This window comes from Rhineura floridana, chromosome 11 (assembly GCF_030035675.1).
Source record: "Rhineura floridana isolate rRhiFlo1 chromosome 11, rRhiFlo1.hap2, whole genome shotgun sequence".
In the NCBI taxonomy this organism is placed as follows: Eukaryota; Metazoa; Chordata; class Lepidosauria; order Squamata; family Rhineuridae; genus Rhineura; species Rhineura floridana.
The window spans coordinates 21,191,930-21,219,780 of NC_084490.1; the positions used below are offsets into that span (position 1 = coordinate 21,191,930).

Genomic DNA, 27,851 nt, shown 5'->3' on the forward strand with positions numbered 1-27,851 from the left:
GGCCATTTCCCCCAAACTACACCAACCTGTCAATCGGGTGACCTCACCCCAATGGGCAGGTGACGTCAGCTGAATAGCAAGGGTTCAGTCCTGTTTGGTTCGGCTGCACGAGCTAGTTTCTGGCAGGATCATCATCACCTGACATCATAATGATGTCCAGTGACTGACAGGTGGGCGAGATAAGGTTCTCACTGGGCCAAAAAGGTTCCCCAGCCCAGCTTTGCACACATAATTGGTTGCATAGCACCATTACCCAAACACCGTTTTCATTCACACCCACCAGCCCTTTTGGACATTAACTGGGTCCTCAGTCATTCACACACAATTCTGATGAAGCTCTCCTCTCTGAATACTCCAACACCAGCAAACGTTCACTGCTGTTGCACACATGCCTCTGAGGAGAGCGCTTTAGATGCTTGCTCAATACATCTCACACAATCACCCTACAGGAGGTGCTGTAGCCATGTGTTATACCAGTGTGGTGTAATGGTTAGGGTGTTGAACTATGACCTGGAAGACCAGAGTTGGAAGCTCACTGGGTGACCTTGGGCCAGTCACTACCTCTCAGCCTAACCTCCCTCACAGGGTTGTTGTGAGGTTCAAATGGGGAGGGGAAAGCCATGTATCCCACCTTGAGCTCCCTGGAGAAAAGGCAGGATATAAATGTAATAAATAAATATATAAATAAATATATAAATAAAATTAACCTGAAGTTATTCTGGTAACTAAGGGCTGCTCCTGACACCCTTTTTATTGCTTATTCATGATGATTTGTGCTTATTGTTATTATTGAATTTATATCCCATCCTGCCTCCCAAAGGAGCCCAAGGCAGCAAATGATGTTATCAGGGCAGTCACATGCAATTCCACTTTCAATACTGTTGCGCCTGCAAACGTTTTAGGGCAGCCTCATAGCTTCGTTTCCAATCAGCACATATCCCATAACTTCCTGTTGAAATCCCATAACTTTTTATACCACCAATGTTCCGGTTTATTTTTTGTCAGGCTTTTATTGCGCTGTCGCCACTCCAGACATAAATAATTTGGTAGCCCTGGGGAAACGATCACAGAACAACTAATAAAGCAGAATAAATCCAGCACTAATTGCTGTATGTCAAGAACGTGTTGCAGAATTCACCTGCAATGAAACACCAGTCTGGAGGACTGAAGTTAGTTTTCTCTCACACGCGCACACATACACACCTCCCCAGAAGGGGGCAGAATTGCCCAACTCACCTTGTAGTTTCCGGCGGTGAAAGCGCGGGGAGCCAAGGAAGCTGTTCTTGATGGAGTTCAGGCGGGTTTTCCAGGCCACGCCCGCCACGCCAGGGCTGCTGGGTGGTGTCCCACCGGGAGTACCGCTGGGGCTCTCTTTGGGCGTGTGCACAGGGGTGCCGAGCGGAGTGGGGAGGGGGCTTCCCCGAGGGGAGGGGTGGGGGGTGACCTGCAGCACAGATTTGGGTGGGGGTTTAGTAGAGGGGAAAAAGCAATGGGGAGAGGAGGGGGGGTGAGGGGGTGGAGAGTTGGGGGGCAAGGGGAAAGGGGTGGAGCGTCGGCTCTGCAGGGCCCACTCCCCTGCCGGGCTGCCCTTGGCCGGAAGCGTCTGAGTCTTCGCAGGGGCAGGGGGAGGCGATGGGAGAGAGAAGCTGAAGATGGGGCTCTGGGTGTGGGGAGAAGTGGGGGAGAAGAAAGGTGAGGAGGGGAGAGCCGTGAGATGGGGGTGAGTAATGGCAGGTGACAGCCCCACCGTCTGCTCCCAAAGAGAGTCTCACTCTGTGGCCCAGAAGTCGGGTTTCCCCTACTGTGGCTGGGACACTGTCCACTTTTGTAAGGGTTAGCCTGCCCCCATGCCAACCTGCCCCACACTCTTTGGGTGAACATCTATGGTGTCCAAAGACTGCTTTGGGGGAGGGCTGCAGCTCAGTGGTAGAGCATCTGCCTTGCATGCAGAAGGTCCCAGATTCAGTCTTCAGGCAGGGCTGAGAGAGACTCCCTGCCTGAAACCAGGAGAGCTGCTGCCAGTCAGTGTAGACAATATTGAACAAGATGGACCAATGGTCAGACTCAGTATAAGGCAGCTTCCTATGTATGTCCTCCCTCCAGGCAATCTACGCTGCAGCAAACCTGACCTACGCTGCGCCACAGCACAACTCTCCATCGCCCCTCCATCACTCAGATTGACTTTTTTGCAGGGCCATTTTGTTACCCCGGCCTTCTCTGTCTGCCTCCCAGCAAAACCACCCCTCCACCTCCTCCCCCAGTCAGCCACCCTTTCCTACAGAGGAACAATTCCAAATCCTTAAACCAGACTTCAACACCCTGGTGCCCTCCAGGTTTTGTTGAACTCCAGATCTCATCATCTCTAGCCATTGGCCATACTGGCTGGAACTGATGAAAGCTGGAGTCCAGCAACAATATTATTATTATTACTATTATGGTACATCCAATGCTAGTCCCACTCAGAGTAGACCCTTTGATGTCAATAGACACGATTGACTTCGGTTCATTAATTTTAGTGGGTCTACTCTGAGTAAAACTCAACCTATTATTCAGTAATTCTACATGGTTTACAAAGCTTTAAAAATTGCACAATTGTTAAAAAGCAGCATAATTTAAAAATACACCTCAATTAAAATAAACAGTAAAGCAATCCCATGAAAACATTAAAATATAAACATCCACCATTAAAATATACAATAAAACAATCCTTTTCAAATAGCACAGCAGTTACAACAGGAGACTTGGGTGAAGAGTTGAAGGGAATGTCTCTGTAAACTGGAGGGCACCAGGTTGGGGAAGGCTTCTCTAAATCTTTCCCACAGGGAAAGTGCTCTTTATCCCAAAGCAAAACAACCCTAAACAGCCAGGCTACTGCAAAGAGAAGCTTCCTCCTCCTGTTCTCCCCCCCCTTCTGTGTGCCTTCATAACTGTGCAGTGGGCAGAAATTCAAGGTCCAAAGTCTGCCAGCATGGAGGTATCGTACTAATAAAAGCTGCACCAGCTCAATTTCTGCCTTTTGTGCAGCTGTTTGCAGCAGAAGAACCCTGCCACAAAAAATAATAATAATATAAAACATAAAGACTCTGCCTACTTCCACAACAGGCAACATGCTCCTTGGTCAAATTCTACCAAGTAATAGGCTTGTGTCCTTCAGCCTAATACTTTGAGCCAAACTAGACATGGCATTAAACACACAATTAACCATTGTGTGGTTGTTTTTGTTGGCAAAATAGCAACATGGGGTAAGATGAATTATGTGATCTGGATCAGTCCTGCGACATGGGGCAGAGAGGGTGCTTAACCCTATGCCCCCACCATGTTCCTGATCCATAGCCATCTCCCCACCATGGCTGCTATTTGTTACCTCAGGAGAAAACCTGCATTTAGTAACATCTGCACTGGCTGACCATCCACTACCGAACCAGCTTCAAGATCCTTGTATTAATTTACAAAGCTCTGAACAGCTTAGGTCCAGGGTATCTTACGGAGCACCTGAACCCTTATACCCCAGCTCCATCACTAAGATCATCTGCAGGAGCAGCCTTGGTCATCCCCTGAGCGGGCGAGGCTCATTTAATATCGACATGAAATCGAGCCTTGAATGTCATTGGCCCAGTTCTCTGGAATGCTCTGCCAACAGAGATTCAGCAGGTGCCTTCTCTTTTAACTTTTAAACACCTGCTGAAAACCTTTATGTTCTACCAGGCTTATGCAGGCAATTAAGAAGAGTCTTTTCACAATAGCTGACCTTTATTTTTATTGTATTTTTAATGTTTTTATTATATGGTTGTCAAGTTGTTTTAACTTGTAAACTGCTTTGATGTTTTTAACAAAATAGCAGTATACAAATATATTTATAAATAAATAAATAAATTGGCGAGAATGACAAATAGTAGCTGCAGGGGTGTGTGGCAATTTAGATCAGAACTTTGGTGGAAGCAAAGAGTAAAATCCCTTCTTTCCCATACTGTGATCCTTATCTGAATTCACACACATACATGCTAGGGATGTCAGAGAATTCCAACAAAAATGGAAAAGGAAGCAGAAATTGCTGAAGTTCACATGTTAATCTGTGATCAGGAACAGAAATCAGCAAAGCAAATACAATTTGTGGTGGTTGTTTTTAAGCCTCCAAATGATATGTAATTAATGACCTTTTTTATATTGTTTTGACGTTTCCTTTACATTGAAGCAAATGTAAGTTACGTAATTTAAGTAACTTATGTTAAATAGCAGACAGCGAGGTGAATAACATAGTAGTTGGCGGAAACCAAACTGCAACAGAACAGAAACAGTGCTGATTGTGACATAAAGAGGTCAGAACGCAAATAGCCGCCTTCTTACTTCCATACCCCCCTCCCCCACACAGAGCTATTTAGCAAACAGACACCATGCACACAGGGGCCAGTCATGTACTTAATGTCATGCCTAGTTTGGCCTTTTATTTCCCCTTTGATCACTTCAAACTAGTCTCTCTTCCATTGTCTCCAACAATCCAGATCTAGCTGCAGACTTGTTCACATTTTCAAGACATCCCACCTCAGACTTATCGCTACAAAACCTTGAAACCTGGCCCTTGCCTCTAACTCTACAGCTTGCTATTCAGATCTCTCTCTCTCTCTCTCAGACTTTCCTTATCTGCACACACATGTCCACTCTCCTTTCCTGCTTAGGATCATTACCATTTTGCACTGACAGAGGCTAGTCACCTTTGAAAGCTATGCACCATGTGACAATTCAACAGGTCCAGCTTTCTCCTGGCATGAGGATGGGGATGTGAGCTGCACCTGATTAATTTACTGCCTATCATGTATGCAATTGCACAAGGCACAGCCCCTCTGTCAGTAAAATCACAGTGATGTACTGAGCACCTCTACCCTCCCCCCAACAACTTGAACTTATTGCAAGATGGGATGTGAATGAGGCTGCTGGATCTATGGATCTGTTTCCCTGTTCCAATCCCATCCCATTCCCTCCCCATGCCCCATATCTACCTCTCCTCCCATCACCACTCAGCCTCTGCCCCAGCTGCTTGTTTTCCCTCCCCAGCCCACCACCCCATAATTTCTCTTATATCCCATATACTCACCCTGGGGCTACTGAGGGGACTAGATGATAAGCCAGTGGAGGCACCACTCACAGATCGAGACCTGTTTGTCAGGTAGAAAGACATATTGAGGGTTAGTACTGCGGGGGGGGGGGGGGAAGCAGACAGAAAAAAAGAGAGGAAGATACAAAAAATTGCAGTTTTCATAAGAATCAGCAGGGGGCAGCAACACACTGCATTCCTATGTAGTTCTCAGCACAACCAGGAGGGGCAGCAAAGATAAAAGCAGAAGTTTCATTCCCAGAATGGAAGAATGGGACAGGAAAGCTTTAAACATACTTTGTGTTTTCCTCACAGGCAGAAAAAAAATAAAAATAAAAACACAGCTCTTATCACAACCAGTCAGATGTGGCTAAAAAACTAAATACACACACAACTTCTAATATCATCAGCAGGTGACACCAAAGTCTTGTGTATATGTGGGTTTTTTTTAGCACAGTATGCATACATGTAATTCCTGGTACAGCCATTGGATGGCAGCCAAATGTCAGAATATTTGCAATTCCCAGTTCCAGCAGCAGGGGAAGCACACTGGAAAGGCAACAGTGGTGTAGTCTTGCCAGTTCACTCTGGGTTGTCATCCCTTTACTGTTTTGGCAGTTGAAGCCCTATACCTCCTATGAACCAATCAGCTTGGAAGGGAGCCACTGAGAACAGTTTTCTCACTTAGCTCCTTGTCCTTTCATGCTGATTAGAGCCAATCAGAGTGGAAGGCAGTGAGTCAGCCACTAAGAAGACCACATGCCTCCCCTTTCAAGCTGATTGGCTCCTAGAGAACATCTGTTATGAGAGACAACGGAGTGGGAAGATGAAGGAAAGTGGAAAGGAGGTAGGTATGTAGGACTGCGCTGCCTAACAGCATTTTTCTCCCCCAGTACCTAAAGTAAATGTGTCTTGGATTGCAGCATTACAGCTCATTCCTATGCATGCTTACTTGGAAGTAAGTCCCACTACGTTCAATGGGGCTTACTACCATTGCGTATATCTCAATAGCAAACAGAGGACGATCATCAGAACATTCTGAGAATGCAAATGAAATCCCATGTGATTGATCTTTCGGCAGCTGGTGGAGGGTCCACTCTAAAGCAGCAGCTAGAGACCTCCTCAGATTGGTACCTTGCTCTCTGGGAGCAATCATTGCTATAATGTTGGGATACAATGTTTAGTCATGACTTTACAGCTCTTGATTTTCAACATTCTTTTTTAAAATGAATGAATATCTTCCTAGCCCTTAAAATCATTGACAGAACAATCTTTTACATGTTTACTCAGAAGTAAGTCCCACTGAGTTCAATGGAGCTCACTCCCAGCAGGACTCCCAGATCCAATGGGATCTGCCCTGCATGAACAAACACACAAAAGATTTGTGTGTGTACGAGGGAGAGAGAGGGAGGGAGGGAGAGAGTGCATAGCTAACTCGTTAACAGGATCACAAACCACCAGCAAAAAAGGGGTGGAGGAGATGGGTGGCTTTATCTAGCCCAAATCAGGAGTTAAGGAGGGAAAGACAGAAAAAAATCGGGGAGGGGGGGAGTGTGTGTGCATACTTCAATCTTGCTAGATGTTTCTGTTGGGTGTGTTATGTTGCTGTCGGTCTTTCACCTGCTGATCTTAGGCTACATTTAATGCAAGCCCTATATTCTGTTTCAGCTGAAGGAGGTTGAAAATGATTTAAGATTTACAGGATTCCGTTCAAATGCTCATGCTGGGATAAATTCAAGATTTAAAATAATTAAAATCAGGGACTGTATTCATTTGTTGTGTTATTTATTAATACCTCATAATAACTATATCTTTTTTCATTTTTGAGCAAACTGGATTTGAAATCCCCACTCAGCCATAAAGCTCACTTGGTGCCCTTGGACTAGTCACTATTTCTTAGTCTAACCTACCTCACAGGCTTGTTGTGAAGATACAGAAGGAGGTATAAAATGGCTAGAAAGTGTTTGTATCATAGGCATCCATTTTTGCTTCCTTTAACCAAAGTGATGCATCTTTATAAAGGAAGGGGCATGTGTTTTCTTCTCCACCCCACCCCCATACTCCTCCAGGAATCCATCCATCCTGGAATAATTATTGTGTACTTAGATGCATAAGTCCCAATTGTATTCAAGTGAGCATACTCCCAGATTGGTGTGCACAAGGGGCCCTTTCACTATGAACCTTCTCTGCGCCTTCTTCACAAGAAAGCCTAGGCTATAATCCTGTACCCACTCACCTGGCAGTGAGTCCCATTAAACACCAAGAGAGTCCTTCTGAGTAGACATGTATACGAAAGGATTTTTTAACATCCACCCACACTTACTGTGTACTACAATCTGCAGAAAATAATTTATAAAGAGGACTTGATATCAGATGGAGATTATAAGGAGACAAGCTGCTGGCCAAGTGCAGGGGAGGGGAAAACAGCAGCTCTATAGGACCCCAGGGATTCCTGGTGTCCAAACAATTTACTTATCAATCACAGAGACTGAAAGCTTTTTTTATTGTATAATCTAAGATTAATCTATAATCTAAGGCTGTATAATCTTAGAAGGGAGCGTGGCTGTGAGGGGGCGTGGCACGACTATCATGAAGGGACCCTGGACTTCTAAATTGGCCACTACACAACTGAAAGGCAACAGCGCCTCCTAATGTCAGATTGCAGAAGTGTCTCTGTCATGCTAAGGACTTACACAAAAGGCCAACTCACCTCTGGCTATGTTGTGCCATCTCTATGGCCCGTCGGGCCGGGACTGGAGAACCACCATCCGTGACACTCAGAACTTCCATGGATTTTCGCTCAGGCCGGCGCTTCCCATGTCGATTCAGCATGGGAGAGTCAACTCGCTTTCGGGGAGGGTCTAAATCAAATTGGGGAGAAGAAGCTGGCTGTGACTGCCGTTAGGGCAAAGTATATAGGCTGCTGTTTAGACAGAGTTCCCTCAGTAATCAGAGAAAGAGAACATAACTTTCAAATACTCTGATGTCACCTCACTTTCTCAAACACATGCACATGGAGAGCTTTGACTGGGCCAGGGAACAGAATTGGGGGGGTGGGGTGGACAATAAAGAGATACATAGAAATGTAGTTTTCACTTAGGTGTGGTGTTAGCAGTGGGATTCTTTGGGGAGAATGTGCTCAAGGAATGCATCCTTGATTGAGAGTAGTCTAAAAGGTATGTATTGGTGAATACGTTTGTTTATTATCTTTCAGATCTTTCTAGCTTCCACAATGCAGATGAAATCCGCAAATGAGATACAAAAGGAGGAAGGAAGTACTTGGCATTCCTGTGCCTACCAACCCAGCAAAAGCTCTTGGGGCCTTTGTTAATGAGGAGGCTCCAGGGCCTTCTTTTGGATCCTTCCGCAGAACTGAGTCCCTGGTATCTTCCTGGGATTCCTGGGTACTGGCCAACAAACCTCCCACCATCACCACCACCAAGTATGTTGGGAAAGGGCGCCCTGGCATCTCACCAATGTCATTGCGCGGAGGCAAATCCTCGTCCTCGCAACTGGGATATCTCTCTTTGCGGTCGAGTAGCAGATAGTAGATCATTTTTTCCTGGTTCTCCCTTAAGCAGAGAGGGGAACAAAGTGAAGGAACAAGGTCAGGGTGAGGATGTGTTTACACTACCTTGGGTATGGGATGGAGCAGGTTCTTATTTCACCCCTCCAATCCAATCATTTATACCTTCCCCCCTCCTCTCTTCCTGATTCTTCTGTTTTTCGTTTTTTGTCAAGAACCACACCTCAACTCAGCTTCTTCCTTGATCCTCCTCCCTTAGAAACCATCCATGCTACAAACCAACACGTTTGAAGCAAGTGTGTAACTGTTGCAACTTCTCTCAAAGAATTCTGGGAACCATAGTTTTGTGGAGGTGCTGAGACTTCTCTATTAGAACTATCCTGGCTTCGGGCAGTTCCAGGCAACCTGTTTATTGAGCACTCATCCTGATTTGTTTGCAGGGAGATTAGATGACATTGGCTATTTAATGAGCATTCACTCTGATTTGTTTGCAGGGAGGTTAGGTGATGGTTGTGTCAAAGCAAGTGTTATCCCACACTTTCCACAGCAATTTGCTGTCACTTTCCTTATTGCAAAAAGTCTCACCTTTGGGGGGAAAAGATTTGTTGCACATGGCCTCCCAATCAACAATAATTTCACAACCTGAATTTACCAGTCTGCAACCGTCTAGAAGCACCCCTCTTCCTTTAACTATAATCCCTAGGGTTCCTTGGGTGAACCTATGCTGTCTATAAGGTATTCTACACATCATCTATATGATCTGAAGGCATATAAGGCCACCACCCCGCTGAAGCTAAGCAGGTTTGGATCTTCAGTGGCTGGATAGGTGATTGCCTAGGAACCACATGCACAGTGCCTTCAGTTCCACTTAGGTAGGAAAAGTGGGGTATGAATGTAAGCAATAAATATAAAAAATAAAACCTTCTGAAAAGCATGCTGGCACTAGCATAGTGCATCCCCACAGTGCAATGTGCAAAATTTAAGACAGACTGTCCTTCCCCTTCCAGCCACACGCCCCATTCCCTTACCCCTCATTCTGCAACTCCTGCTTCAGCTTGTTCTTGTCACGGAAACAGCCCAGTGAGTGCATGCTCTCTAGCACATCAGGGTCCAGCTCACTGACCGACTGGATCCGTTGGATCGCCACCTTCCTTGGAATTGGCTGCTCTGGCTCTGGTTCGTTCTTACCTCCCCTGGAAGAGAAGGAGCACGAACCACGTAAAAGCAAAGTGATGACCCAATCATGGGTCACAAATACATTTAAAGCTCTCTTAATATCACTTTAAGCTGTCATGGTAGATCTGTGTGTTGCAGCTTCTTTTATTTTTGGATTATTCAATTTTTTTTTATTTGTTCCCATAATAACCATGGGAGATCAGAGTTTATTTTTAAGAAAGGGGAAGACATTTATTGGGATCCCATCTTTTGACATCATTTCCACTTACACCCATTGCTCACTTGTATCTCCTAATATAAATGGGATAATATGGCCTATCTGATTTGCCAAATAATACATTTCTAAATTTGGAATTCCCCATCCTCCCACTTTTTTTACTAACCCATATTCTTTTTTGCCCCAAAATAAATTGATTTAGCTGTTGCTGCCATAAACGTAATTGCTTTATCCTCCTTTTTGTAATTTACCTTGAAAACTCAATATAACAATAATAATAATATGAAGTTTTAACGTATAATATAAATATTTTCTATTTTTGTTTTTGTGTACATTATATTAATGAAATCAATATTGCTCAATCTAACCTATTAATTAAGCTATTTGGAAAAAAGAATTATTCTGTACATTAATTGGGTATATAACACTGTCTTACTATTATCCTTATTGTTATAATTTACCTTTAAAACTTAATATAATAATAAATAATATTTTTTTTTAAAAAGAAGCATCTGAAGGTACTCACAAGAACCATGGGTGTTTCTGAATCTGTTCCAGCTAAAGCCGCCAAACGTAAAAACAAAACAACATTAGACATCTGTTCTCCATCTAACAGTGCAATCCTATACAAGTCTACCCAAAAAGTAAGCCCCATTGAGTTCAGCGCAGTTTACACCCAGGTAATTTAGGATCTGAAGTGCTCCCCACCCATTCCCACCCCGAACCATGTTGATGCCTCACTTCCAACACTGCCTGCCATATTAGGACGACTCACACTGAGACGTTTGTCAGGCTCCACCTCTATCATGCCCCGCAGGAGGTTCTGACAGTCAGGCGGGATGAAGTGGGGCATATGGAAGATCCCACGTTTCACTTTTTCTAGTAGCTGACGTAGGTTGTCGTCATCAAAAGGTAGTGCCCCCTGGAGGACAAAGGGTGAGAGAACTGAGCCAAACATGAAAGTTCACACCAATTCTTTAGTATCGCTACCTGAAATTTCAAACGCTGAAGGATTTTTGTGTTTAAATTTACACAGTAAAAGCCAGGCATTTCCCATCACTAGTGCCATGCTCTGGGACACTCTTCTAGCAGAGATATACAAGAAACTGTGATTAACAAAACAGAGGTTTTTATTGTGCTACCAAAACATTTCGGCTTCCACCTTCATCAGCTGCTAACATACAAATGCTGTTACCAAGGAGGCAGTTATAGAGCTTGGCGGATGGAATGCTCAGAGGGGCTTCATTTGCAGAAGCTAAGTAGTGTTGGTACTGTCCTCCAGGTTCAGGCCATGTCGTGCCAATGTGTCCAGACAGTATATCCAAAAGTTATCCCTTTTAGTCAATGCTGCTGGATCTGTTGGCATCTCTATAGCTGTTATAGAAAAGTCCAGCTGGCTGTGACCCTCAATGTTGAAATGTTTTGCAACTGGTTGCTCCACTTTTTTTGTTAAGATTGCCGATTTGTGGTTTGTGAAGCGTGTGCGTAGGTCAGTTGTAGTTTTTCCTACATCTTGGATATGACATCCTGGTCTTCCTGGTGATGTTCTGTTTGGTGTAATATGTTCTGCCTGTCCTAGTGCTTTTGAAAGTAGCTGTCTCCCTGAGGTACACACAGGTGATGCAGCTTTTGGAGTGACAAGGATGAGACCCAGGATTGCTGATAGGTGGCTTCAGGACAGCTCTCTCTAACAGTCTGCATAAATTAGGAGGCTGGAGAAATGCTACAACAGGACGCTTGTTAACGGCTCTAGCAAGATGTTCAGAGTTTGCTAGCAATGAGTAGCTCTCCCTGATTGCTCGGTGATAGGAGATGCTGGATGGAAATCCACCACAAATGGGAGCTTTTCTCTGGACAGAATGGAGGCTTGGTTGATGTTGCAATCAATAATATGTGCAGGATATCCTCTCAGAAGAAGGTGTTCTTTAAGTTCACTGATCCTTCTCTGGTATTTATCCTCATTGTTGCAAATAAGTTTGATTCTCAGAGCTAAGCTGTACAAAATGTTTTTCATCATATGCTTTGGATGGCAGGATTTCCAGTTAAGATAGGTGTGGGCATCAGTGGGTTTGCTGTAGAGATCAGTAGCTATTTTGTTGCCTTCAATAGTGAGAAGGACATCAAGAAAAGGGATTTGTGTATTAACATTTGTACTATTTAATGTAAACTTAATAGATGGATGGATAGTGTTGATTTAATTTTTAAATTGTTCTAAACTCTCTTTACCATTTGTCCAGACCATATATAGTTGGAGTCCAACAACATCTGAAGGGCCACAGGTTTCTCCATCCCTGATATAGCTGAACTGGATGCATACGCTTCTCCTGTTTACCCCACTCGTTCCTCTATTTCCCCTTCGTCTCTTCTCTCTCTTGTGTCAAATTTTAGATTGTAAGCTCCTCAGAGCAGCAACCTGCCTTTGTGCTGTCACTTTGCAAAACTGCCTTCCCCAACCTGGTGCCAACCTCCAGATGTTGCGAGGGTCCCATCAGCCCAAGCCGGCATGGCCAGTGGTCAGGGATGATGAGAACTGCTGTCGTCCAACAACATCTGGAGTGCATCCAGTTGGGGAAGGCCCTCCTGAATCAACATGCACACTTATGACAACAAGAATAACCATAACAAAATGCCCTTGTCAGGACCAGCCCTATCCATAGAGAGAGCGCCAGATCTGCCATGCTGCTGAAGACTAGCAACTGTTCAGATATACATTTTATTTTACGTAGATGTATACTAGCATTACAGCCAGTAAAAATAATAGCAGAGGGGGAGGACTTGGTTTTTCTGCCTCAGGAGCCAGAATGTTTTGGGCTTACACTGTCCTTTGGGCAAATGTATCCAAAAATGGCCACCTTGGGAACCAGATACACTGAACAAAGACTGGGGCTGCATTCATATGGTACAGTTAAAGGACATTTTATAGCACTTCCTCCTCCCCCCCCCCATATATATATATTGGAAACTGTAGTTTGTTAAGGGTGCTGAGAACTATAGCTCCATGAGGGGTAAAGTATAGTTCCCAGGATATGGATGTGTGTGTGCTTCCAATGTGAGTTAAATGTGCTTTAAATGTATGGTGTATGCCCAACCCAGTGCCCAGTCACTTTCAGATTGTTGCTATTTTACAGGTGGGATTCAATCAGCAAATTCAGGTTGTGCAGTTAAAGTGGATCTGGCATTCTTGCACAAGTGACCCATCACCATCACCACCACCACCACCCCTTTTGTGGTTAGGAAAGTGATGGCAAATGCACTGGAAAGTGCTTGCCGCAACATCATATAACCTCCCTGCAAACAAATCAGAATGAACGCTTAATAAAACAGGTTGAGTCTCAGCCAGCTAATTTCTACACATAGCACACCCACTGAAATAAACAAACCTGGCCATTAGTTTCAATGGGTTTATTTTGAGCATTACTATTATTTCAATTTATATCCTGCCCTTGCTCCCAAAGGTGTCAAATATATCAATAAAACAAAACCTTTTTTTAAAAAGCATTCTAAAAACAGTTAAAACATTCACCCAGTCATTTCAGAGTTGTCAGGAACGGCACCTTTCAGCCATCAAATGCCTGGATAAACAGGAATGTTTTAAACTCCCTCCTAAAATTCAATAATGATTGTTAACTAGCATGGGATACAACCTGTTCCAGGCAACCACGGAACATCCCTGCCACAGGGTGGGCAACACGGGGTGTGGGTGGGTGGGTGTGAAGAGCCTGCCGATTTATTGGGGAGTGGCCTTACCACCAGCAGGGCAAAGAGGATGACTCCACAACTCCACATGTCAGCGCGACGTCCATCATACTTCTCCCCCTAAGGAGCAAAGAGCAGAGAGATTGGGGGGGTTGGTCACTTGGGAGGGCAGGGGGGGAGAGGGTTGGGGGGGGATGAATGACAGGCAACAAGAAATCAGAGCCGAGAGTTGTTCAAGTGGTAGTAAGAGCCAGGAAGGGGATGTTATCTCTACAAGAATGAGATCCCTGTCTTCCCCCACTCCTGTCCTCACTTGGGACACTGCCTTGCAAGTTCCATTGTCTCCATGTTCCAGTCAATAGCTACCATTTCCCACCTCCCAGGAGTGAGTGAGGTTTCCCTTCCCCAAGTCCCTCCCAAGCAATAGGGGCTGATGTGGCCACCCACCCAACTCTGGCGTCTCTGCAGCTTACCTGGACAGGGCTGGAGGTCAAGGCCAGGCTGTGTGGACGCACTAGTAGAGCCAATCCAACACTCCCGCCAGTGTGCCCATGCAGCCCCCACCTTGCTGCTGCCCTGCCCCAGCTGGGTCTGCCCACGCCACACCATCCCCTGCTGCTCTCAAGTGGGCAGTGCTTCCCCCATCCCAGCATCAAAAATGTCTTGTTTCTGGGGGAAGGAAAGCAGCAGGAATCTTCCAGACCATTAAATACATTTCAAACCTCGCGGCTCTGGTGTGAGGATTGTCATGCTTTAGGAGAGTTGGACTTTTTCTTTTCAGAACAAGCTCCCCTATTCTAGAGGGGAAGGTTTCCATAAAGCAAGGCTGGAGAGCCTGAACAGCCTCCACATGCTGTGGGATTCAAACTCCCATCAGCCCCAGCCATGATGGCCATCGGTCAGGGGTGATGGGAGTTGGGAGTCCAACAGCATCTGGAGGTCCACAAGTTCTCCTTCCCTGTCACAAAGGGTGTAAGGGGTAAGAAACAAACAGCTATCTATCCCCACAGGCAACCTTACGCCATCCAAACTCATCTGTAACTAGAACGGCCACCAACTTTTTTAAAATACAGGCAATTTATCACATGAGAAGATTAATCAATTAATTCTTCAGTTAAATCTACATAAATATGAATATGTGGGGGGAAATCGTTCTACAAAAAAGCATATTTGATTTTATTATGAAATGATGCAGGCCTGTGTAGCACCAGGCACCATCCTCAGTACGCATTCTCTCACACGCATTGGAAGGAATGCTTCTTTTAAGATGCTACTTCCTATCTGCTGTTATAGTAACAATAACTGGACTGGATCCAGATTAAGGCTGCAATCTTATACACCAGGGGTAGGGAACTTTTTCCAGCCTGAGGACCACATTCCCTTCTGGGCAACCTTCCAGGGGCTACATGCAGAGCTTGGAAAAGTTACTTTTTGGAACTACAACTCCCATCACCCCAATCCAGTGGCCATGCTGGCTGGGGCTGATGGGAGTTGTAGTTCAAAAAAGTAACTTTTCCAAGCTCTGGCTACATGCCTATGACGGCCAAGGCCAGAAGAAAAAGTGGGCAGTGCAACAAATGTGAATTTTATATTTGTACAGGAGGAAAATTTCTACCACACCCCTCTCTATCCTCCACCCAGGCAAGCAAGAGGCATTATTAACATTCAGACACGTTCCAGCAAGGGAAAAATATTCAAGGAAGACATGAATCAGGGCTGGTGAGGGATGTGGCTTAGGAGGGTGTGTGGCCTGGAGGGAGTCCTGAGGGCCAGAAGGATTGTTTGGAGGGCTGCATCTGATGCCCAGGCCTGAAGGTCCCCACCCCTGCTATACACACTTACCTAGGAATAACTCCCACTAAACTCAACGGGACTTACTTCTAAGAAGACATTCATAAGGTTGCAATGTAAGTTAGTTGTCCTAAAGTTCCACTAAAATTGATGACTGTTAAGTAAGTAATTGATACATTTCCACATTTATTTTAGGGGGACCTAAGTGCAACTAACTTGGTTTGGATCTGAAACATTATTTTTTTTTTTAAATCTGACTGATTCATCAGGTTCACTTTTCTAGCCAATCAAAATGCTTTTCACTGATCGGTTTAACAAATTAATCAACCAGCTGTGCAATCCTATATATGACTACTCAGAAATAACCCCACGGAGTGCAATGGGTCTTATTCCAAGGTAAATGGGTAGAAGATTACATTCAGTTCAAAAGCCATTATCCCACTCTGGGAACAACCGAAGTGAAGCCCAATGCCAGGCTTGATGGATCCATTGGTTTGATCCATGGGCAACAGGGAGGAGAAGGTGATACCGGCAAGGGTGGAAGGGATGGGCACTAGGCCTTGATCCTTACCTTGATCACCTCAGGACATGCATAGTGAGGAGAACTGCAGCCCAGCATTGGGGGCAGAAAAGAGAAAGACAGAGAGACAGAGGAAGAGTGAAACGCAGGAGAAAGCTGATTCCCCAGGGCCTCGGGTTCAAATAAGCATGAGAAGCACAGCCTATAGGACTTCCCCTCCCCCTGCCACCCTCCCCAAACCTAAGATGGATGGATTTGTGGGGGAAGAATTCCCTGTTCATCCTTGTCCCACAAGGGCTGGTTGTTTCAGTTGCCAGGCCAACAAGGCTGGCCATTTCCGTATCTGAAATGATGATCGGGGAACAACCTGCATAAGGCACTTTGGCTGTACACAGACCATAAATTTAAAGTACATTACTTCCTCCAAAGAATCCTGGGAAATGTAGTCTGTTAAAGTAGCTCTGTGGGAAGTAAACTACAGCTCCCAATATTCTCTGTGGGAAGCTGCGCACTTTAAATATATGATGTGTACACAGCCTTTGATACAAGACAGTGGGATCACTCCTCAGATTTCCTTGGCACACCCCAGGTTATTCTAGGGAGTGGCACATCACATCCACACCATACATTTAAAGCACATGGCTTCCCCCAAAGAATCCTGAGAGCTGTAGTTTGTCAAAAGTGCTGAGAATTATAGCCCTGTGAGGGGTAAACTATACTTGCCAGGATTCTTTGAAGGCTAAATGTGCTTCAAATGTGCTTTAAATGTATGGTGTGGATGTTGTGAAAGAGGAAGTGCTCTGGGGCGTCATTATTTATCTCTTTAACAGGTGTTTTTTGGTGGTGGGGATTTATACTTCCTTTCTATCAGATTGGAGTTCATGGCAGCTTACAAAATATTAAAAAGCAATACAAACTAAAAAAAATTTCAAATACAATATAAATTATATACATTCAAAAAATAGCAGCAGATATTACACAAAGAAGAAAAACAGCAATCCATGAACAAAACCTGCCACAGACTTTAATCAATACAGTAGGGCCCTGCTCATACAGCAGGTTACGTTCTGGACCCCCACTGTAAAGCAAAAACCGCTGTAAAGCGGATCCCATTGATTTACATTGACCAAAATGGTGCCCGGCGGCAAAAAACCACCGTAAAAGCGGAACAAGCGCTGTAAAGCAGGGCCTTTCTACAATTCACAACCGCTGTATTAGCGGAACGCTGTAAAGCGAAGCACTGTAAAGCGGGGCCCTATTGTAAAAGAGTTCTCCCCCTGGTGTCTGAAAGCTATCAAAGCAGGTACCAGGCAATTATGTTTGCGGGCATTCCACAACTGTGGTACCATGACAAAAAAGGTCCTATCCCTGGTAACCGCCTCAAAAAGTGAGGGAGCCTAGAGCTGGATTTTTTCATGTATGGGCATGGTTCATATGGGGGGAAACAGACCTTCTAGGCCAGCCTTCAGCAACTTGGTGTCCTCTAGATGTTTTGGACTACAACTCCCATCAGCTCCAGCCAGCACAGCTCTTTGCCCCAATCAGGTTTTGGAATCTCACCGGGAGGGGGGGGGCGAGCAAGGAAAAGCAATGGCAGTGTTGCCTACACAAATTGATGGATCACTGCACCTCCATTCCCTGGGTAGGGTCAAAGAGCAGAGAATAGGGACGGGGGTGGGAAAGAGCTATGGAACAGACCAGTGGCTACCACAGCCAAGGGGGCATGGCTTATGTCGCCATTGGATGGGAGTCTAGTGCTGTTCTATTTATAGAGTTGGCAAATTCCCCATAAATCCATCCCTCCATTGCAGACATAGGAAGGATTCACATAGTAAACAGCAGATGTTTCTGCTTCACAGACTCCGGTAAACACCATAATATGTGAGAAAGCAACACATATCTCTAAATGGACGAATCTGTCCATTTTGGTTTCTATCAGATTCTCATTGTTCCAGTCTCAAGTTCAGTTCTCCACATTTCCACATCAGCTTGCAATTTTTGTAAGTCCTCATGAAAATATTAGCATTTTTGTCTGAATTTCTCCTAACATGTACCTGCATATTTTGCAAATGTGCCTAATATACACATTTTTGCAAAGCAATTTTCCTTAAAATAATACATTTTTGTATATTATTTTCACTAATAGATGCATTTTTACCCCAGTATATGAATTTTTGTACATGTTACTTGTCCAGAGAACTACATTGCAAAATTCAGAGAAAGTCGAATTTCAAAGGATGGCTGTGTTTCAGTTCTTAGTATTGCTTCAGGAAGGTGCAAATTAAGTAGATTTACCTTTAGATGCAAACTGAATCAAATGTCTCCCTCCATCCCTGCTAAACCCATCTCCTTCCCACTTCATATTTTATGGTGTTCACCAAGGGAAATTGCAATATTCCTGCAGCGTTCAAGCCGAACAAGGATCCACATGCCTAACTTCTCCTCATCCCTTTCCTGGTGTTGCATGCAACCCTCCAGTCAGCCCTCCATGAGGAGAGGTTGGCTCACCCACAACTTGTTTCCAGCAGGCTATCTCCGACCTGCAGGGAGGCCATGCCGAAATCCGCAATCCGGATGTTGTTCTTCTCGTCCAGCAATAAATTCTCCGGCTTCAAGTCTCGGTGGCTGGAGAGGTACAAACAAAATGAATGGAGACTGGTCAGTGGGAGACAAATGCATATGCACATAAAATGCTCACAACGCTGCCGCTGAATCCCTTGCAGTCAGAAAGTGCATGTGGAATTATTCCAGTGAAGGAAATCAGATTAGAATGGAGTTACACAGAGAGAGAGACAGAGACACACACACTGAGCACAGCTTATGAACAGATTTTTTAAAAAATATGCTGCACAGGTACAAAACACAAATGTTGAATCTGATTTGTGCTGCAGTGGCCAGAGAAGGTATTAGAGTTCAGACAACCCAAATTTTCTTTTTGAAGGAGGAACAAGTTTTCAGTTGTCATGGTAATAAGATGGTGTTTACGCTTGTTTGACTGGAATAAGACAGTGCTATCCCACAGTTGCTACCCTGAGAAACCATCCTACACACACATACAATGAACTCTGGGATGCTTCATCACCACCTCCTTGTTGACTCTCTTGGATTATGAATCACAGTTCACCATGTTCCCCTGTAAAACTGTGAAACTGTCCTGGCATATTTGTCCCCAAGACCAGGGAGAAATGTTGAGAGATCCTGAGGTTGCCAGAGTTTGTTTTACTTTGCTCACTCCTCAATGAACCTGTAAATTAGAGCTGCAAATTTTAATCGATGAAAGCATACAAGTGTTACAGCCAGAGCTACCAGCTTATGTACCGGCCCTTTTCTCCTCACACAGCTATAATTCTTAGAGTGGTTTAACAATCAATCCCTCTTGCCAGGTAACTCTGGGAGCTGTACCTCTGTTGAGGAGAATAGGGTTCTCCTAACAACTCTTAGCATCCTTAACAAACTACAGTTCCCAGGATACTTTAAAATGCTGTTACAGTGTTTTAAATGTATAGTGCAAATGGGGCCTCAGTCTCAGGAGAGCCCAGGGATGGGAGGGAGATTTTTAATCATAGACAGATAGACAGATAGACAATTAATCTGTGTGTCTTTAACAATGATAACTCAAAGCGGCTTACAAAATAAAAACTTAACATAAAACATCATAAACACAATACCAAAAGAACAAAATACAAGACAGCAGCAGAAAAATAAACCATAAGAAAAATCTTTTTCCCCTTCCTGCAAGCAGTGGTAACTGATGGCTCCACGTCAAGCTTGCTCCTTGAAAGTTCGGACTAAAATCTGGAGTGGATTTCACTGGGCCACTGACATGGAACCACCAACTGCCACTGCCTGAAGGGGGGAAAGGGTACATAACAGCAACAGGCAATTAGCTGGAGAGAGAAGGAGATATTCACCATATAGAATAGCTGTGACAGAAATCCAAAGCTGAGACAATTTGCCGGAAAAACTTCCTGGCTTCCTTGGGTGTGAGGCGTCCCTTCTTTACCAGGTAGTCAAAGAGTTCTCCTCCTGAGACGTGTTCCAAGACAAGGTATCTGATGCAGAAGGAGTCCAAAGGCAGAGGGACCAAGAAACAGGGAAAATCAAGAAAGACACATTTAGAATCCGTCAGGCGCCCATTGAGAACCACCTCACTGAACTCATTCAAAAGCAGGAAGAATTGCAAAGCAGGCCGGAATACAACTCCTATCATCCCTGACCACTGCCCATGCTTGGCTGGGGCTGATGGGAGTTGCAGTCCAACAACATCAAGAGGGCCAACAGGTTGCCCATCCTTGCTTTAAAGAAAACAAGGATTAATAGTTCCAAATATTTTAAATACATTTTTGGACAGGCTGTGGTGAATCACTATTATACAATCCCAAAACATTGTGTAGACACCAGCTGGCATCGCTTTAGAACCCAAAACAGAGAAGACACAGAGTTGTTTCAAACATGACAAAATTCCCTCATGGAAAAGCACTTCTGTGTAATAAAAACTGTGCAATCTGCATATGGGCTGTCCTGGGCAATGGCTGCACACTTTGACTGGGTTTATCTGCACTGGGAAAAGTGCAGTTGGTCCCACCCGTCATACATCACCACGTGTACGGTGCAGTCAAATACACATGTGTGCAATTCACACAGGACAGTTTACATTACATTAAGCATGCTATTTTAAACATAAAAATGCTTTCCATGTCACATCTGAAATGGCCTTTAGTTCTCAGGATGTTACAACAGTGTGTAACAGCATGATCCTAAGCATGTCTGCTTGGAGGTAAGTCCCACCGTATTCAGTGGTGCTTTACTCCCAAGGATGGCAATAGGCATATTTGCTAGGGAATAAATACCATAAACGCAATGGCCTGGTTTGCACATAACACTAAGCCATGGTTTGCTTAGCCTCATTATGATTTCTCTGAACATGTGATCCTAGCCCAGCGGACTAGTTGTGTTCTGCTGTCTTTTAACAATGTGAAGCCATGGTTTGTTGTTGGCTTATGAACCATGGCTTGTTTTAATTATGGTTTGGTGTTATGTCCAGCCTTGCTTAATCATGCCTTGTTTGGCCGCCCCACCCCAGACACTCCACCAAGCTACAAAGGCATGAGGCAGGAACAACTGGAAAAACCAACCTTTTGAGAAACAAGTGATGGCTTATTTGGTTCCCTAGGGCAACTAATGGTTTATTGAACATGATAAAAACAAACCATGGTTTAGCATTCTGAAAACTCAGCCAGTGGGGCTTACTCCTGAATAAATATATTCAAAATTGCATGCACATATCCCTCATCTCCACCAATTTAATTACATGCATTTCCCCTTCATCCTGTAGCCAGATATATGGCGGTGGGGGAACCTAAAAGTACAAGCAGAGTGAGGGAGTCTATCAAAACCAGATCCTAAACATAGGTAGCCTAATATGTTCAAAGTTATTTAATTAAATTAATATTGACACAATAAAAGAAAATTTTATTCTCAGAAACGTTTAACAATCCTTTCCAGAAAACTCTGAGAATTGTAGCTCTGTGAGGAGAATAGGAGTCTCCTAACAACTCTCAACATCTGTAACAAACTAGAGTTCCCAGGATTTTGTGGGGGAAGACATGGCTGTTTAAAGTGGTATAACAGTGCTTTAAATGTATGGTACAGTTGTGCCCAAAGCAATAGTTCCCCACCCTTCCACTTTTTAACATGGGGCACATCCCTGGACACTTTCTTCCATGTGCTCCACAAGCCTGAGCAGGAGCTGTGCAAGAATCCATCTCGCCCGGTCCATTAGAGTGAATGGGTCTCTGCCCTACCAACCTCAGTCTGCCTTCAGCCAACTCCCACCTGCCCACCTTACTTACAATCAGTCACAAGCTGGCTCCAGTCACTGTTGGTCTCCCTGCCTTCCTCCCTACCAGTCCCAGTGGGCACCAGACACCACGACATCTCATGGCTCAGTTCTAGAAGTCTTGCTCAGAGAACTGTACCCAGTAAGCCATGGCCTGTGGGTCAGCTCTGTCTGTCTCCCACTCTGCTGCCCTTAATGGCGTTGATTCTCCCCCAGCCCCCAATTACATTTACAGCAGACAGAGCAACCAACTTTGCTTGAGGCAGCCCCCTCAGCTTGCCTCACAGTGAGGTCACTGCCTCTGGCCCTGAACTGCTGGACACATTTTATTGTCAGACTGGAAAATAAAATAAAAAGAAATAAAAAGTAAAAAGAAAGTATATCTCTCAGGAAAACTTAGAAGTTTATGTGCTTCCACCACCACCCTCTCTCTCTCTCTCTGTATACACATACACACATACATATATTTTTGGCCAGTAAAGGAGACCCCGGGGCCAGATTAAAATCCTTGTAGGCCCTAGCACTGTCATAATTGTAGGCCCCCAATTGTACATTGTATAGGTCCTGTAATGGCAGATCTATATACATGAGAATACTGCAGCTATCTTGCTTGCCCTACTCGTAACTGGGAACGAACTTTTGCAAAAAATGAAATCTGAACATGTGATCTGTGATTTTGCTAACAAAAATACCTGCAAAGTTCATGTTTAATTTACATTAACTTAAGACTCATTTTATCTTTATGTTGTTTGTTGAGGAAAGATTGAGAAAAGTGCTATATCAAATAATAATGTGCTTTAATTGAACAGCATTTTTGGTAGGCCTCAAACTTTTCCATGGGCCTTTGGGAGTTTCCTAGGCCTTAGCCACTAAGCCTATTGTTCCTAATGGACAGTCCAGCCCTGCCCTTACTTATATATGGGCTAGACTAGAGACAGAAGTTGGAGGAAGAGGCTGCTCTGAGGAAGTGTTTCAAATTTCATTTCCCTCTTTTTAAAATTCAGAATACTTCCTCAGAGCAGCCTCTTCCTCCAACCTCTTTGTCTCTCCCTGAACTCACCCACCTCCTCCCATTGTGTCAGCGGGAGGAGGATGACAAAGAGAGCTTATGTGTAGGGATTGCCAGTTGTCTGGCACCGCCTGGTATTCTGAGCAGCCCTCCTGCATGCGCATGCACACACACACACACATGTTCACAGGGGCTCTGCCGCTCTGGTGATATTCAAACACAGATATCTCCTACCTAGGAAACCAGTGCTCAGCGCCAAGAATTTCAGAAGCAGATGGGATCACCAAACACTACCTTCCCCCCACCACCCGCAATTTATGTTATTTTACTGCCCCTGCCTCACTGCCTTTAACAGCAGATTGACATGCAGCAACCAAGCTTTTACCTTCCCTTGATCTCCACAAAAAAAAAAACCCAATGACTATTCCCCCCCAAAAACTGTCAAGCTAATGTTTAAAAAGCAGAGTCAAGACCAGTTTAAAGGGGAAAAAAACAGTTGGTTTACTCAATCTGTGTTGGAGGGGAGCTATAAAAGGGGCAGTTGGATGGGGGTGGGTGGGTGAGAGGGCTCTTGGTGCTTTGGGATGAGTGCAGAAAAAGAAAGAAACCAACTCCGAGTTGGATACTAGTATGAACTAGTTCCATAACCACACAGACCATGGCTGCGTACACACCATACATTTAGAGGACATGTCTTTCCCCCAAATAATCCTGGGAACTATCGTTTATCCCTCACAGAGCTATAGTTCCCAGGACCCTTAATAAACTACAGTTCTCAGAATTCGGGGGGGGTGTACCTTAAACGTATGGAGTTGTATTCATCTAAGTCTTACTCAGAACAGACCCAGTGAAATCAATGAACCTAAGTTAGTCATGTTCAATAACTTCAATGGGTCTACTCTGAGTAGGCTAGCATTGAATACCACCCATGGTGAGTACACAGCCCACTAATATTATTTATGGCATTGATATCCTGGCCTTCCCTCACGGAGCCATTCCTAGGGCCTGGTTTGTATGCCAAGGAGGCCCAAAGCCGGAGGCAGAGCAGCCAGAAATGTAAACACCAGCAGCCTAATAATGTTTAGAATTATTTAATTGTATTGCTTCTTCTCAGGGTCAAACTACACATTATAACATTGAGCATGCTACATTAAGAAGTGATTACGAGCTACCACACCTCTTTCTTAACAACAACAAAAGCTGTTATTTGTCCCCAAAGATGCTTTTACAACAGCTTGCTGGATGGGAGTTTTGGCAAGAAAGCAGCACAGGGTCGAAGGGTTAAACCCCCTTCCCTTCCCTGCACCATGATCCAGATGCAGATCAGGACCACTTGTAGCTGCTTTTTGTTATGAAAGAGGCATGGAAAGTCATAATTGAGTTGGTGTTTTTAAATAACTGTGCTTAACATAACATGTACTTTGGCTTTTAGTGAGCAATTCGGTGAAAGGAAAAGTAGGGATGGGTGAATCTGACAATTTCAGTCTCTCCCAGTTTCTAAATTTTCCAAACTTAAGTTTGGTTCTTCACAATTCCACATCAATTTGCATTTTTTTTTTCAAATCCTCATGAAAATTCATCATCATTTTAATGCAAATTTCTCCTAGTATACAGATGCTTGTATGCAATTTTTACACATTTTTGTAAAGCAATTATCCCTAATATAATGCATGTATGTATGTTATGAGAACCAGTGTGGCATAGTGGTTAGAGTGTTGGACTATGACCTGGGAGACCAGGGTTCGAATCCCCACACAGCCATGAAGCTCACTGGGTGACCTTGGGCCAGTCACTGCCTCTCAGCCTCAGAGGAAGGCAATGGTAAACCCCCTCTGAATACCACTTACCATGATAACCCTATTCATAGGGTCTCCATAAGTCAGAATCGACTGGAAGGCAGTACATTTATATTTATGTATGTTAAGTTTAGTAAAATATGAATTCATATATTACCCCTAGTATAGGCTAGAGAATGGCATTGCAACATTCGGAGAAGTACAAATTTTGAAGGATGGCCATTCACATGTTGTTTGGAAAATGCAAGTTAGGTTCACCTTTAAATGCGAACTGAATTGAATCTCTTCCCTATTCCAAAATCGAATCTCTCCCCTAGTGTATTCCAAAAGAAAAGAAAAGAAAAGAGACTAACAGAACAATCCTATTAATGTCTACTCAGAAGTAAGTCCTACTGAATTGAATGAGACTTACTCACAGGTAAATAGGGTAGAATTGCAGCCTTTCTGCGTATTGTGTGTTGTGGGTGTTTTTTTTAAAGAAAGGTCAGGGAAGAAATTTGGAGCATCCCTGAGAAGGGCCAGAATCCAGCTATGACCCTGACTGGGAGGGTTTCCCAGAAATTGCCCTGGAGCCAGGATCCTCACCAGCTAAATCAACAAAGAAAAAATACACCCCTCCCCCCAAAAAATCAAGCTATGGAGTGACTACCTTATAGGAAGCACCGTTCCATTCTGATGGGTGCATGTGTATATGAGTAAGATGAGTGGGGAGGGAGGCCATCTGCAAATAAATACCTACAAATATTTTTTGTTCTCGTAGACATCATGGAGTTTGAGCACATGGGGGTGTTCAATCAGCTTCAGAATGGCGATTTCCCGCTCCACCTAGAATGGGACAGAATGCACGTGTTATTTACGTACAGGAGGGGGGAAGGAATAAACTCTTTTCACAGCTGTTCATGTCCTACGATCTAGAGAAAAAAGCCTGCTCTGGAGTTCTCCACAAAGTAAAGGAGACTGAAATTATTTATGTTGAAATTATTTGTGCAAAAACTGTAAACTGCCTGGAGTGGGTTTCCAATCAGATGGGAAGTATCAATAAAACAAAATGTAAAAATGGACAGGGATAGACACATTTGCTGGTGGAGAGACAAGCCAACTTGGATCATCCACCACTCTTTGAAGAGTTATATTTTATGTTTGGGCACTACAAGCATCAAACCAGGAGTCCTCTGAACCGGACAGAAGTGCTGGTGAGAGAGTTAGTCAAGGGGGAGAACTACAGGCCCCTCCCTTCAGGCTATTGACAAGACAGTCTGTGATCCTTTTGGCCTAAGAAGTCAAGTGATGCTGCTAAGGTTATTGAAGGATATATAGGGCGCCTCCAGGCTGTCACTGTTTTGCGGGAGGAATTCAAGAACATATTGGGAAATTTAGGGGTGCACAATTAAAGTGGATTAAAGCCCCTCAGCACAACCAATACACTTTAAAAAAAGAATCTGACTTTTTGCAGTTAGGAAAGTGACAGAGAAATACATTGAAAAGCATGGAATGAATGAATGATGAATAGGAAGATGCATAAATACTCTGCAAGCAAATAAAGAGGAATGTTCGTTGTCATATAACCTCCTTGCAAACAAATCAGACCGAATGCTCAATAAAAACTGGATTATAATCTAACCTCCACATAAACACTGTACACGCAAATCAGGATGAATGCTCGATAAATAGGTCATCTGGAGGAGCCCAAAGACTTGCAATCCTGTTGATATCTTTCAGTCTGGCAATGAGCAGCAAGGGAAGACCACCTGGTCCTCACTCTTTGTCTCCAGATTTCTATTCCTAGCTTCTCTGCCTCCAGCCTGCCTCTGCTAGGAAACCACCTAGCAGTGCCAAACACAACGCTCCCGATCTTGTGTATGGCTCCAGTGTGTGAACTCCACCACCTCGTATATCAGAAGCAAATATAGGATTGTGTCTGCTACCAAACGTCTCGTTCTGGTCTTGGCAAGCACCAAGTGAAGGGCATACAGAGAAACATCTTCACTGTTCATTTCAAAGCTTCAAGCTCTCTTTCTCCAGAGGTCTGACATATGGGCAGTTTTTACATATTCCAGACTCCACAGCAAAACTGCTCAAAACTGCTCCACATTGTGGCTATTTTCACATGGCATGCGGAGTGGTTTATCATTGAAGGTTTTTCTCCATGCTGTCAGCACAAACGTCTGCAATGAAAAGTTTGCGTGGGGGTGGGGAATGCTCCCACTGAACTGATCCATACCTCTTGATTTAACAGCCATCATGTGGACTGAGTCAAAGTCCCGGACTCAGGCCTGGTATACTGGTGAAAGCTGTTGATGCCATCAACTCACATCAACCTGTTAGGCCTCAGCAGCCTAAACCTAGCAAAGAACTGTAGTCCAGAAACAACACAGGCTCTCTGGATCATTTGGCAAAATAAGTCTGGAATACTGAAGTCATGTGAGCTTGTCCATCCCTAATCTTGCTCTGTTTGTGCTTCTCAACTCTCATTTTCAGCCGAGGAATTTAGAGGGTCAGGATAACCTTTTTCACATCTCTCGACAGGAGGCACAATCCTACTACTCTTATGACATCCAAAACAAACAAACAAAAATAGTCCATCACTTTTACAAGCTTCTCTTTCTTCTTCCTGCCTTTCAAGCTTGCCAGTGTTGGCATATGGCGAGAGTCTGATCCTGTTTTGCACATCTCTCTATGGTGAGGTATCTGTCTGCTGGTAAATTCATTCTGGTGGAAGATATGGGCTGTGAATGAGCCTGACCTCATTTGGCAAGGCAATCTGGGTTGAACTTTCTGTGGGGATGAAGATGAAGGGGAGAGATGGGATCCCAGCATCTACTTTATCTGTCTGTCTAGCGTGAACATTCAGCCCCGCCCCTTTCAGTTTTCATCATCTGCAACCCTCGCACCACTCCCAAGAAACACACATGCTCACCTTCATCAGTACTGACTCTGAAAGCTTTTCCCGGTTGACAATCTTAATCGCCACTTTCTGCCCTGTGATGCAGTGTACACCCAACTTCACCAGACCTAAGGAAACAAAAAGAGGCACTAGACACATCCACCAAAATACAGTGCATCATAACCATGTGAAGCAAGTTAATGATCATAGAAGTCAAATTTCCTCCTCCTTGACAGAACATCCACCTACAAAATGCACCTCTATATACAGCAGGAGTGGGAAACCTGTGGCCCTCCAGATGTTGCTGG

General features: G+C 44.3%; 1 protein-coding gene across 1 annotated transcript in view; it reads right to left on the reverse strand.

The window, feature by feature from the left end:
* The window catches only part of BRSK1 (BR serine/threonine kinase 1), a 65,928-nt gene that overhangs the window by 8,050 nt on the left and 30,027 nt on the right, over positions 1-27,851 (reverse strand). Inside the window, exons 3-15 of the mRNA XM_061590124.1 lie at positions 27,577-27,671; positions 25,399-25,484; positions 19,927-20,067; positions 18,524-18,640; positions 16,067-16,100; positions 13,756-13,824; positions 10,784-10,930; positions 10,535-10,566; positions 9,644-9,808; positions 8,564-8,661; positions 7,800-7,950; positions 5,090-5,150; positions 1,237-1,444 (exon numbers count right to left, since the gene is read on the reverse strand). Of these exons, the coding sequence (XP_061446108.1) occupies positions 1,237-1,444; positions 5,090-5,150; positions 7,800-7,950; positions 8,564-8,661; positions 9,644-9,808; positions 10,535-10,566; positions 10,784-10,930; positions 13,756-13,824; positions 16,067-16,100; positions 18,524-18,640; positions 19,927-20,067; positions 25,399-25,484; positions 27,577-27,671 (1,404 nt within the window). The remainder of the gene's footprint in view (positions 1-1,236; positions 1,445-5,089; positions 5,151-7,799; positions 7,951-8,563; positions 8,662-9,643; positions 9,809-10,534; positions 10,567-10,783; positions 10,931-13,755; positions 13,825-16,066; positions 16,101-18,523; positions 18,641-19,926; positions 20,068-25,398; positions 25,485-27,576; positions 27,672-27,851) is intronic.